Source organism: Cenococcum geophilum (assembly GCF_001692895.1).
Source record: "Cenococcum geophilum 1.58 unplaced genomic scaffold K441scaffold_45, whole genome shotgun sequence".
Taxonomy (NCBI): Eukaryota; Fungi; Ascomycota; class Dothideomycetes; order Gloniales; family Gloniaceae; genus Cenococcum; species Cenococcum geophilum.
The window spans coordinates 1007419-1021800 of NW_027137603.1; the positions used below are offsets into that span (position 1 = coordinate 1007419).

Consider the following 14382-nt stretch of genomic DNA (forward strand, 5'->3'; position numbering starts at 1 on the left):
ACTACGCAAGAGAAACGCTTAATAATTAATATAATATGCCTCTGCTAAGCTTATAAGCGGAGACAAATTACTAAAGTTAAGTAGATTAATAGAGACACTAACCCTACGGACGCTATAATAAAGGGTAAGCCTTATACGGCACTATTATAACTTATTAACATAAATTAAGTTAAATTATAGGCTATAGAGTAGGTTAAGCAAACGGATTTAACTTTGGTTTAGTGTTACTAAAGGTAAATACGGGGGCTGCTAAGGCGCTAGTGAAGTTAGGGCCAGCAATATGGCAGAATTTGGCAGAATTTAATAACTCGGCAGAATTTAGCAGAATTCGATAATACGGCAGAATTTAGCAGAATCCGGTAATATAGCAGAATTTGGTAGAATTTAACAACTCGGCAGAATTTAGCAGAATTTAACAACACGGCAGAATTTAGTAGAATCCGGCAACATGGCAGAATTTAGCAGAATTCGGCAACATGGCAGAATTTAGCAGAATTTAGTAGCATAGTAAAAGTTGGTGGAATGTGGTATATAACGGGCCCTAGCGCCATTATAGCTATTACGTGTTATAGACGGAAGAGCTAGTTATTGCGTATATACTACAAATAATAGGAATAGTACGATTTGGTTTCTTTTTAGAGTTGCTCTAGTGTTAGTATATATATTTATATCACGTGTATAGAGCATGTGATCTACGCGAGACGCGTATATATACTATTAACACTGCATTAGAAAACAAGTAATTATCTAATAACTAACACCGCATACGTATCGCAATACAGTGATATTCGTGCACGTTGATTAAAGCATGTATACCGACAGTTATTATTATACTAGCTCCCTCCTTAATAAAGAATAGAATGGCGGTTTATTTATAAGATATTACTTAAGCCTATACCTAATTAGAGACGCACCTTTAGTGCTTAATATTAGTATACCTTCTAAAGTAAATTTACTGCCAGTATCCTAAAGATATGATTATAGTTATGCTTAAGCTATTATATAGAATTACAGAGGTAGGAACTTACTAGTAGGCTACCTATAATAAGCACCATAAAGAGAAGCTTTTAATAACTACTTCTATATTTAATCCCTGCTTCCTTATTATAATTATAGAAACTCTATTTAGAATTATTAGCATATAAACTAACGATATAATTATTTTAAAAGACGACTAGTTCTTAGCTTTTAAAGAAGATAAGCTAGTAAAGGTAAATCTTATAGTAAAGCTAAAAGAAAAGCTTAATTTAATAATACCATTACTCTTTAATAAATATATCCTCTCCCTAAACAAGAATTCTATTGCTTTACGCTAGAAGGGTTAAGGTAAGAAGATTAATATTATTAACGTTAATTCTCCAAAGTAAGGATATATAGAGTAACGCGCTTATAGAGCTTATATTACTTCTATCTGTTAACCTAAGGCTTTATTTAATCTCTTTATTACCGCTTAATACTAGGAACTAACTGAGGATAACGTTCTTGCCCTAAATAAGCATCTTTTCTAGTAAATAAACTATCTTAATTAGGGACTATTCTATATGCCTACTAATCTCCCTACCACTAAGCTCTTTATATTTATTAATAGATTATTTATAAATAATAAAGATTTTAGCTCCTAGTTAGGATATAAGATTGTTATTACAAACAAATCTACTAGAGAGAATAACTTTATAATTTATAGTAATCTTATCTATTAGAGCTTAACTAAGAGTAAGCGCGTTACTTANAGNGTTNTAGTGTTAGAGATATATAGAATAGTTAGTAGAGTTAATATAGTAATTACAATTAGAACTACCCTAAAAATAATTATAGATCGACTCGAACTTCCTGTTATTTCTATAATTATATATACCGACTTATACTTCCTTTATAAGTATTTAGTTAAGCTTAGTACTATAAAGGAAAATCGCCTTATAATTAATATTATAGTACTTTATTAATCCTATAAACGGCAAGAACTCTTTAAGATTTAATAGGTTAATAGTTAAGACAACCCGGTAGATATAATAATAAAGGTAAACCTAAATAAGGCTCTAGAAACGTTTATTAATATAAACACTCTATATATATAAATTAAAGGTTAGGTTAAAAGGAAGTAGAAGTAATAATCTATAGACCCTAATTCCAACCAGCTAATTAGGATTTTCCATCCCTAGGATGGAAAATTGCTATTAGCTCGCTTATAACTAGCGCCTTAGCGGCCTAGATATAATATCTACCTATGACTTTTAAGCAAGAAAGCACTAAGTGCTAAGAGGCAAATTTTGGGATAGCAAGACTTATATTATAATAGCAATAGTAAGTAAGGAGGGTTTATATTTATTACGCTAGTTAAGCAGTATTTATATATAGATGGCAGCTATAAAAGAAGAGTTGCTAGTGTTAGGAATGAGGTAAGCAATTATTACGTATCGCCGCGGCGCTAGCGTAGCGAGGAGCCCTAAGCTCCTCGCCCTTTCTTATTCTAGATAATAAGTATATTAACCATTATTACTATAACCTACTCGAGTAGTCGTTATTGGTGAGTCACCCTATGTGACTAACAAATACCTTTAGTATATGCTTGTAGGCCGTCGAAATCGGACTCTACACCTGTACGCGGTGACGGCTACGAACCTAGGTCTTTGAAGATTAGACTTAGAGCCAACGCAGAGACGTCGCACAGCGTGCTGGTGGGCCTAGTGGTGGTTGTACGCGTCGTAAGGCGTAGTGAAAAGTTTTTACATAGGATGGTAAGATCTCGAAAACTACTGCTAATGGTACCCCTTTATAATACAGCCGCTACTGTTCCCCTACTAAGCACCTATACAATCCAATATAGATATACGGCATTTAATAATATCCCCCTAACCTATAACGGAAAGCATTAATAACCTTATATTAATAAACGAATAAACGTAAACGAACAAATAAGTAAATATACGGCCCCTTCTAACCCTTAGGCCGATTGCCCGCGGAGCATATAGTTACTCGCTATACTACCGTAACACTACTAAAACCAGCAGCTAAATAACCCCCTATAGTTTTCCTTATCTCCTTTTAACAGAGTAATGCCTATAAAGAGGGCCTAGTAACTGGGGCCTAGGCACAAAAGATACCTAGATATATATACACATATATCCCGCTTTTATTTTTAGTATTAGAATAGTAGAACGGATAAATCCCCCTTACGCCTTTAATAGGCCTTAGGGGGGGAGGAGGCAAGGCGTATATAGCAATGGTCAACAAGAGATAGTATATAGGGGGTGGTTAAGATATAGGAAACAACCGTATAGCAATCGAATAGCAAGGCCTAGCTAGGACGTAGTGAACCCTAGCTTTAGATAAGCTAGAGAAGGAAGTAGTGGTTCCTAAGGAGTTTAAATATCTAAGGAGGACAGGATATAGCCGTAGGCCCGTAGGGCCGCCGTTACAGACGGACATAGCAAAACAGGGGTTTTTTATCCTACTAAGGTGGCTTATAGGGTTTTTCCGTCCCCTATATCAACAAGGGTTTTCTTCTTATTAATTTATAAGTTTCCCTTATGTACGGAGTAGTCTGCGTGGGCCTAGATAGGATCCGTATCAGACGTTAATTAAAGAACTTACTACTATATACTTGTATTCTGCCTAGTATATATTAAATAGAACTTCGTAAAGCGCTTTCTAATTTATAAAGTAAGATATATTATAGAGCAGATATAGGAAGTAGAGATAGAGTAGAAACTTATAGCGCATATATAAAGTATATACATACTATACCTAGAGCTTACGTCTTAGATAAATAATAAGAAGAAAATATAGATACTAGCCAGGCTTATAAAGGAAAAGTTAAAGGTGCCTTATAAGTGGTGGGTATATATATAGAAGCATACTAAAATTGGTAAAAGTAGTCACTTTTAAGACAATAACTTTACTAGTCGAATATTATGCGTACTTACTGCAGTACTTTGGTAATATATACACCCTATATATACGCTGCATATTCTAATAGTTTAGTATAGGCTTAAACTCTATATATAAGAGATGTTTAATAATTAAGAGCTATATAAAGAGACGGGAATAGATAATACGTAGAGAAATTATTGCGACTTAAAGCGGATAGTAGTATAGCTGGAGAAATAATATATATATATGCGCTATAAATGTAGAGTAGATGCTAAGCTTAAGTAGCCTAAAAATAGCGGAAAGCAGCTAAGCAACGAGCTAGAAATCCTGGATTAAATCTTTTTTAGAATCTTTAGAACCTATTTAATACCCCTAAGCTAAATCTATAGTGTATACCTAGTATAAAATTATCTACTATATTTAGTAGGCAGACTATATCGCAGATAAGTATAGCAGATAGTGATATTATATTAGTATTGGATATATCGCGTGTATCTACAGTATATATAGCGTAGATACCGCTACTACTATCTTAAAGTTAAACGCCTTAAACTATGGGTAAGAGGTATAGGTCTAACCTACCTATAAAGGAGATAGAAAAGGAGGCATATATACTGCGTGTAAAAAATATAGAGTAATAAAGTAGTAAATTAAAATAGGCTAAAGATGTATATAATAAAGTAAAGGAACTAGTAGAGCTTAAGAAGTGGGTGTAAAAGCATAGTGTTAGTATATAGGGTGTATATATATAGTATACGGAGAGCAAGTGTTATATAGAGTTTTATTATAATAATAAAAGAATTAATTAATATGGGCCTATAGCCCCCGCGCCCTATATTAGGTATATACCTAGCCTATCTACCTAGTAAACTCCACTAAAACTCCAATAATGTATACTGCATACTATGTATATAGTGTATAGGCCTAGTATATACTAGAACCTAACTAATAAGGCAGGATAAGTAACGGGCTCTATTTATAGTGGGAGTGGCTTATATAAAGCATAAGTATAATATACGCAGTAATAGAATAAACTAAACTTACTAGAACTCTTACTACTACTACAGTAACGGCTAGTTGCTTTTTTGCTCCCTATGTTAAATATTAGTAATATATATATAGGATATATGCAAAGCAAATATACCGCTTTAGCGGTATATAGACGGCGAGGGGGATTCCTTATAGTCGCCCGGGGGGGTCGGGCCGCGCTATATATATAGTTAGCATATGCTAAGTATATATAGGTGAAACACTAACCTTATGCTTTAAGCTAGTGGAGGGAGTAGTAGGGCTAATATGCTAGTTCCCTTACGTTAGTATACGCCTAGTATAAGCGCGTATTAACCTATAGTTAGTAGAAGACATTAGGGGTTTATATATACGTAGTATATATATATATAAGCTAGCAATATAACTAAGTAGTGGTTTTGGTAATATATATATAGGGGATACGCTAAATCGGACTTTTCTAGTCTCCTAAATATATAGTTAAGCGTTAGTTTTAGAATTAAGCAGTAGCCCTAGTAGTAGCCATGCTTATTTCTTATATATGCTATCTTTAGGCCTATAAGTACCTCTAGGTTTAAAATTAAACTTAGGGGGAATAAGTATATAGATAGATAGATATATATATTGGGGTATGGTGCGCATATATAGAAGCGACACTAGTGCTCTTACCTTGCGATAGAATTGTCTGCTAAATTAGGCGGTAAACCCCTAGTCCTAGGCTAAGTATATACGCGGTATAGAGTGGGTATATATAAAGAGTGTGTAGGCATCTATATACTCCGAGATCCTGGACCCTAAAGGGCTATAACTATATACACTATTAGCGACGTATATATAATATATGGGCATAGATATACCTAGGCTTATATAGGTATCTAGTGTCCTGCTAACTACTAGAGAGAACAAATAGTTTTAGGGCGCTATAATGTATTAGCCTTATATATATGCTGCATATATATAGCATATACTTTTCGCCCGCGATTAGCTTACTAACTAGCGTGTTATTAGTAGTCGGGTTAGTTACTGCGTATAGTAAGTATATGCTGAGCTATTATACTAATATAGTAGTATATATAAGCACCGCTATACTTATTACGGATATATTAGCGATACTATAGCTATATTAGTAGAGCCGTAGATGCTGCGTATATATAAAACATATACTTAGTTAAGCGGTAAAGATACGGCCGCATATCTGCGTGCCGTTAATAGCGATATTATACCTAAACTTTGGCTTAGTATATGCTATATATAGGGTATATATAAGTAATATACATTATAGTGTTTACTAAGGAGAGTAGAGAGGTGGTATTAGGTAGGTCTAGTATACGCTTAATATATGCCTATATAGCACATAAAGCTATATATACTTATGTTGTCTTAGACCGTAATAGCTAGGACTATATATAGTTAGCATATATACTAGATATGCGATTCTATATACACTTACGTCTTCTCCTAGCGAGAGCTGCTATAGCGCGCGCTATAGTTATTATAAGTATATACCGTATATATGCAATTAGCCCGCGAAGCCCTACTATACGCGTCCACGTCGCCGCGGGTGGAAACATTATCTGGAATCCTATTCCTCTTAATAGCTAAGTGCAGAGGCGATGGTAGAGAGCCGTCGCAGCGTGTGCAGCGCTGTCGTTCGACTCTATAGTGATAAGCCCGCGACGCGCGCAAAGCATCGCCCTTAACAATACTAGGAGCCTTACTGCCTCCGCTTAGAGCTCCTATTCTACTATCTAGGGAGGCCCATTAAGGGAAACTAGGATATAAAAACCGCCCGATATATAACTACCTGGCTTATAGCTAGGCCTAAAACTGGCCTTATCTAGCCAGTTAACGTAAACGCGTCCTAGGCGTATAATAGGACACCCTTAGGCTTGCACTAGCTCTAAGATTATAAAGTATACGCAATAAGGGCGTAGGGATCCTCTTTTTATAAGAACTTGTTAAGGTTAACGCGTCATAGATACTTTATATAAAACTTATTAAGGCCCTAAGGCTACTATAAAGAACTTATTAAGGCCCTACCTAAAGAACTTATTAAGGCCCCTCTATAAGGGTCTATCTAGTATCCGGTTACACCTAAATAACTTAGAAGAGGGTCTTAATAGGCGTAGTAGGCGCGACCTAGTACAGCAACAGTGACGCGACGGCAACGTAATGGTAACGCGACGGCGACCAGACGGCTTAATAAGGTGGAAACACAGGTAAAACTCTAGGTAGCGGAAACACAGGCCAGCTTTAACGGCCCTATAGCGTACGACTTAGTTAACTTATAGTCGGCTTACAGTCGACTTATAGGCAACTTATAGGAGGGTCTTAATAGGCGTAGTATATGCAACCTAATGCGTATATGCATAAGGCGACTTATAGGAGGGTTTTAATAGGTATGGTGTACGTAACCTAATGTATATATATAGGGGAGGCTATAGGGGAAACATAGGCTAGTTAGACAAGGACTTAATAGTTAGAGATATAGGTATAGCTTATAAAAAGAGGGGATATAAGCTTAGTTAGTAGGAGGGGGGGAGCAGGTCGCCTAGTACGGGACCTAGCGTCTTTATAGCCCCCCTCCTATAAGATACAGTCGGCCTATTATAAGGAGACTCCTATAGGCAACGCGAAACGGGAACTGGTAGTAGTATAGGGTATTACGCCCCTATACTTCTACTAGCCTCCTATAGGGCGTAGTGCGTAGTAGCCACTGCTGGCTCTAGGGACCTTACCCCTTAGCTAGGCTCTAACCCCTAGTGCACCTAGTAGGTAGGTAGGATCACGCCCTAGCTAGAGAAACTACTATATGGCTTAAGAGAACGGATGCGCGTATTAATATATTAATAGACGGAACCGTTTACCTCTAGGGCGGTACGCTAGTAAGATACGCTTAAGGAGCAAATAGGAGTTACTTAGATAGGGAAGGCTTTTTTAGTCTGGGCCTTAACTATAGAAGGTACCTAAGGCTTCTATATTATAGGATGCAGCCATAACACCTTTATAGGATTACGCTAATAGGCATATAAGACGGGAGTTACGACCCCTGGAAAAGGTAGCTTATGCCTATACCGGCGGAAATAATAGAAAAGGTGTGAAACTAGAGGCTATAGAAGGCTCCTAAGCCGTATAAAAGCGTACTAACTCTAAAAGGAGACTCTTATATAGACTGCGGGGGGGTAGACTAGTACTTAGGCTAACCTATTATAAGATATCTAAAAGAACTGGTGAAACCCCCCGTTAAGGTAGTGGCAGCCAACTGCTTATGGAAAGCCCCTAGGCCTTTAGGCCTAGGTTTAGGATAAATACTAGAAAACTGGGGTAGAGGCCTAGATAAGCAGGCACGTTAAACTCTACTATATAACCACCTGTCCTTAAAGAGGGCCTAGCTGGGGCTTAGGTATAAAAGATACCCAAATATAATATAATATCCCGCTCGCTTATTAGTATTACGGTGGTTAGAACGGATGAATCCCCCTTACGCCTTTAATAGCTCTAAGGGGGGGGAGGCAAGGCGTATATGGCAGTGGTCTATATAAGAGATAGTATATAGGGGATGGGCAAGATATGGGACATAAAGAGATAATAAGACACAGCAATCGATTAGCAAGGCCTAGCTGGGACGTAGTGAACCCTAGCTTTAATAAGCTAGAGAAGGAAGTAGTGGTTCCTAAGGAGTTCAAAACATCTAAGGAGGAGGACGTGCAGTAGGCCCGCGGGGCCGCTGCTACGTGCAAACATGGCAAATCGGGGTTTTTCATCCTACTGAGGCTGCTCATAGGGTTTTTCCTCCCCCAACTGCAGGGTTTTCTTCATGTAAATTACAAGTTTTCCCCCCTGTGACGGAGTAGTCTGCGTGGGCTAAGATAGGATCCGTATTAGACGTTAATTAAAGAACTACTACTATATATGCAATTAAATAACTTACTAGGCATTACTTAATTAGGATTTAGATTTAGAATTAGGCCTATAAGGCTTTATAAGTAGGTGTCTATATATACTCCGTATATACTTATTATAGTAATAGCCAAATAAAGACGGATTAGTAGTGGAGGCCACCTATAGGTTATTAAAATCCGCGATTAGAAGATTACTTATAGTAAGCGTATACGCGGCATATACGATTATTAAATTTATTATTAAAATTTTGCCTTAGTCTTTCTGTTAGTATATATAAGGCCTATACCTACGTTATACTATATATACCTATAGTATACGCTATAATGTTATAGAGAAGAAGTTATAGTGCGACTGTTATTATGGATATACTACGCGTGTGTATAGGCTATATTTTAATAACTAACTACTATTACCTTATATAGCTATATTAGGGCATATATACAGCATATGCCCTAATAACGTACTATAATATTTATAATTTATAAAATTAACAACTTTGTATTTTCTATTTTATTTAAATTGCATGTGTATTATATATATGGGGGCTAAATGTGGTCTAAAGCTAAGCGTAGTCCGAAGTTAAATTTAAAGTTCGGACTACGTTAAACTTTTAGACCACACGAGTTTTTTTTCGGACCACGCCGAGCTGTAACCCCGGCAAAGCGGCTTTAAAGTAACCGATTTAGCTAAGCCAAGACTGGCTAGGATATTGTCTCCGCAGAGCTCAATTCTATACCTATGCCATGGTTAAGCCTCCCTTATGGCGTGGGTTGTTGCGTGCTCGGCAATTGACTTGGCGCTGAGCAGATAACTTGGCATAAATTTCTTGGTTTTCTAGACCATGTCCGCTTGGCACATGTTCTGGTTGGCGTTGAGCCTTCGGGTTCCGCTCCACAGTTCCTGTAAGCTTTGCAGTGTGTGGGAATTGAACGAGCAACTTAATTGTAAATCTATGGAAATCAAGTGATATAAATACATGAAAGTAGACCCCGAACTCCGAAGCCCATGACTCATTTCAAACGTATCCGAGACATACGAGGGTAGTGCTGACGCTAGTGAAACAGGGCAATATGCAGGGTCCGGTAGTCGGTTACAGTTCCGCTCTAATACCTGTTCCTGTGAGATTCTGGGCAGTCGATCTCAAGAACAGAGGTGTCAGGGCCCTAGATCTTGACGTCATTCTGATCGTGCGCGCTCTGAATGGTGCAACATCATGATCCTTTCATTACCTAGATACGCCGAGAGAAGGCATTAAAGTGTACGTTGAATTTGTCCAATGAAGTCCTCCTCTTAGTTCTCCGCAGAGAAAGTTCATGATAAGGCTAAGGCTGCCACACAAGCAAACAACGGCGATCAGATCGCGGAGTCTGAGATGCGACAGACGCCAAGCCTAAATGCCAAGCCTTTAGTTCCGTCTCACCCGGAGAATTGACCCGGAGCCCTCAATGGCCATTTTCACTGCCAAGATTGAAAAACCTGTTGCGCGGTAACTTGGCAGCCCCCGCCTAATACAGTAGATCTTCTCCTCTTGGGTGACGCTAATCTTTTGGACAAACTACTTCTTGTCCTCGGCGCCCGACAACCCTTCGTTGTTTCCCTCGCTTGACTTCCTCAAGTTCCCCAAACAACTCGTGTTACAACATCTCGAAACTTCGCTCCAAAGTACTAAACCCACTACCTTAGACCCATCCCAGCATCCCGCTCAAAGTCCACCACCCTGCCAATCACGGCATAAACTAGGAGGAGAAGTCTGTTCCTCCCCCCGTCCTGAAGTCCTCTATGGAGTCTACATCCTACAATCGGTCCACCCAGTTCGTCCACGGCATAGTCCGCGGGACGAGAAGTCGAAGAAAACTTTAAACATAGCTCGACTCTACCTTACCAGGTTATCGTTTGAACGCTTATCAATCTCGAGGCGATGGGAAAGAAAGGAAGTACGTCCCTTGAAGGACATGTCAGTGGACAGTCAAATCGCCCTCTGTCACGTCCCGCGCACAGCCTATCTCTTCAACAAGTTGTGGATGAACTGAAAACGGATACCTGGTCCGGCCTGGATGATGCCGAAGCCAAACGCCGCATCGACGATTACGGAACGAATGAACTTGAGGAGGTCGAGGGTGTGTCTGTCATTAAGATCCTCGTTGCTCAAGTCGCTAATGCAATGACCATGGTTTTAATACTTGCCATGGCTGTCAGCTTTGGCATCCAATCTTGGATCGAAGGCGGAGTCGTTACTGCTGTGATTCTCCTCAATATGATCGTCGGCTTCTTCCAGGAATGGTCCGCTGAAAAGACAATGGACTCCTTGCGTTCCCTGAGCTCACCGACCGCTCGTCTAATTCGCGGGGGGCAGCAGATCACTGTACCATCAGCTGAAGTCGTTCCCGGAGACATGATCGAAGTCAAAACAGGTGATACTCTTCCAGCAGACATAAGGTACGTCCAATATTTTACGCGCCATCCCTGTATCTCCAAGCTAACAGAATGTCAGGATATTCGAGGCCGTCAACTTTGAAACCGATGAGGCCCTACTGACAGGAGAATCCCTACCTGTCCGCAAACAAGAAGAAGGGACCTTCCCCGAGAAGACCGGCCCGGGAGATCGCCTCAACATTGCCTACAGTTCGTCCAACGTTACCAAAGGCCGCGCCAAGGGCATTGTATTTGCAACCGGAGCTTTCACGGAGATTGGCGCCATCGCTGCTCAGCTACGCGAAACCAAGTCCAAGGTTCGACCTGTGAAGCGGAGGCCAGACGGTAAAGCAAAGCCACATCGCTATCTTGAGGCGTACACGCTCACATTCACCGACGCTATGGGAAGGTTCCTAGGCCTCAATGTCGGGACGCCTTTGCAAAGGAAGCTGTCTAAGCTTGCTATGCTACTTTTTGGCGTAGCTGTCGTCTGCGCCATCATCGTCCTGGGAGCGAACAAGTTTAGTACCAGGCTAGAGGTTATCATCTACGCAGTTGCTACAGGCTTGTCGATGATCCCAGCCAGTTTGGTGGTCGTACTCACCATCACCATGGCAGCTGGGACGAAGAGCATGGTAAAGCGCAATGTTATTGTTAGAAATCTCAAGTCGTTAGAAGCCCTCGGAGGCGTGACAGATATTTGCTCTGACAAGACAGGAACACTGACTCAGGGCAAGATGATTGCTCGTGGCGCTTGGATTCCAGGTTTCGGGACGTACACGATCGAAAACTCCACTGCACCTCAGGATCCTACAGCTGGCGACGTTCGCTTCCACCCCGAATCACCTCAGAAGATGGACCTCAAGGCTGGAGGTGACGCATGTGGCGAACTCATCTCGTCAGAACGTCTCGAAGGGCATAATACAGGCGGCTTCCAACACTTTCTCAATGTTGCATCTTTGGCCAATCTTGCTGCTGTAAAGCAGAAAGACGATGGCGTCTGGGAGGCCCATGGAGATCCAACTGAAATAGCTATTCAAGTGTTTGCAGCTCGATTTGGGATGAATCGCAGTCACCTGGTCAAGGGTGATTCAGCTCAGTGGGAAGACTTGGTGGAACTGCCCTTCGACTCAGACATCAAGCGCATGTCAGTTATCATGAAGCATTCGACTGGCAATTTCGCCTTAACTAAGGGTGCTGTCGAACGAGTCATCCAAAGCTGCACCACGTATCTCGCCGACGGGACAGAAAAAGCGAAAGATATCACCGAAGACTTCCGAAACGAGGTCATGCAGAATATGGAGGCTCTCGCCGGTCTTGGTCTGCGCGTCTTAGCTCTAGCTAGCAAGACGTATTTCGGAGAAGTTGAGAAAGGAGCCGAACCTAATCGCGCTTCTGTCGAATCTGAGCTCGTCTTCCGTGGCTTGATCGGTCTGTACGATCCTCCTCGACCAGAGTCCGCTGTTGCTGTGCGCCAATGCCACGAAGCAGGTATCGAGGTGCACATGCTTACGGGCGACCATCTGGAGACTGCCAAAGCGATCGCGACTGAAGTTGGCATCTTGCCTTCTCCCGACCGCATGAAGCGGATTTCTGCAGACGTTGCAAAGTCGTTGGTCATGACTGCCTCGGAATTTGACTGTCTAACGGACAATCAAGTCGATGAGCTGCCCGTGTTGCCGTTAGTCGTTGCAAGGTGTGCACCGAGCACCAAGGTCCGCATGATTGAGGCTCTTCATCGTCGTGGACGATTCTGCGCTATGGTAAGCAGCTCCTATTGTCCCCATGCGAAGCTATCGCAATATGTTAATTTTTGGCAGACGGGTGATGGCGTTAATGACTCGCCATCGCTCAAGCGTGCCGATGTTGGTATCGCAATGGGTCAAGCTGGATCAGATGTAGCTAAGGTACGTAGCATTTTGTAAAATAAGCATGCGTAACAAGCCTTGCTAACCATTACATAGGAAGCATCTGATATCGTACTCACGGATGATAATTTCGCATCGATCCTCGCCGCTATCGAAGAAGGTCGTAGAATTTTCGACAACATCCAAAAGTTCGTGCTCCATGTCCTGGCCGAGAATGTCGCGCAAGCAGGAACCCTCCTTGTTGGCCTCGCTTTCAAAGACTCCACGGGACTATCCGTATTTCCACTCGCTCCAGTCCAGGTAGTCTGGATCATCATGGCAACGTCCGGGCTGCCCGACATGGGTCTCGGATTCGAACGGGCAGTGCCCGACATCCTTCAGCGTCCACCCCAGTCGCTGAAGACCGGTATCTTCACTATGGAGTTCCTTATCGACATGGTAGTATACGGCCTGTGGATCACATTGCTGTGTCTGTCCAGTTTCGTTCTCGTAGTCTATGGCTTCGGCGGCGGCTCACTTGGCGAAGGATGCAATGAGAGCTACAGCGAATCCTGCGAGCTCGTGTTCCGCGCACGTGCTACTACGTTTGCGTGTCTGACATGGTTTGCCCTCTTCCTGGCGTGGGAGATGATCGATATGCGTCGTTCCTTTTTCCGCATGCAGCCTTCCTCGAAACGCTATTTCACCCAGTGGGCGATTGATGTGTGGCGCAACCAGTTCCTCTTCTGTGCCGTTATCGCTGGCTTCGTTACGCTGTTTCCCTTGATCTATATCCCTACGCTCAACACGGTGGTATTCAAGCATGCACCGATTGATTGGGAGTGGGGTATCGTATTCGTTGCTGCGGGCTTGTTCTTCGCGGGCGTGGAGACATGGAAATGGTGTAAGAGAATCTACTTCCGTCGCCAAGCACGTAAGCAGACTGGCAAAATTGACAAGAATATGGATGTTGAGGATCGCGTCTTTGGGCGATACTACACTACCCAATCTTGTAATTCGGGAAGGATAACGCAAGAGAAGGTCTAGAGAGGGAGTCGGCGATAGGAGGTGTCGACATTCGGCGGAGGCTCGGTGTTACGCGTGTCATTCATGGGCAAATTGTGTGCCTCAGGGTTTTTGTCCCTCGACTGGGGTTTTCCCGTAGGGTAATGAGTGGTTGTGGGTTCGTGCTGCGCTTAAATTGTAACTACTGTGCTACCTGGTGGTTTTTGGTCGGGTTTTTGTGGGGTCTAAATTGTAATGTGCCGCAATCGCTATGTATCACTGCTTGCAGGAGTGTGAACCGATCAATCACACCTGTCGGCAGAGATATGGATGAATT

General features: G+C 41.5%; 1 protein-coding gene across 1 annotated transcript; it reads left to right on the top strand.

Moving 5' to 3' along the window:
* Window positions 1-10336: 10336 nt before the first annotated feature.
* On the top strand, window positions 10337-14052 carry K441DRAFT_707586 (sodium P-type ATPase-like protein; the record flags this gene model as incomplete). The annotated part of the gene is made up of 4 exons (XM_067653731.1): window positions 10337-11217; window positions 11273-12956; window positions 13014-13100; window positions 13158-14052. Coding segments are annotated over exons 1-4 (3183 nt in total), but the record flags the coding sequence as incomplete, so codon positions are not given.
* Window positions 14053-14382: the final 330 nt, after the last annotated feature.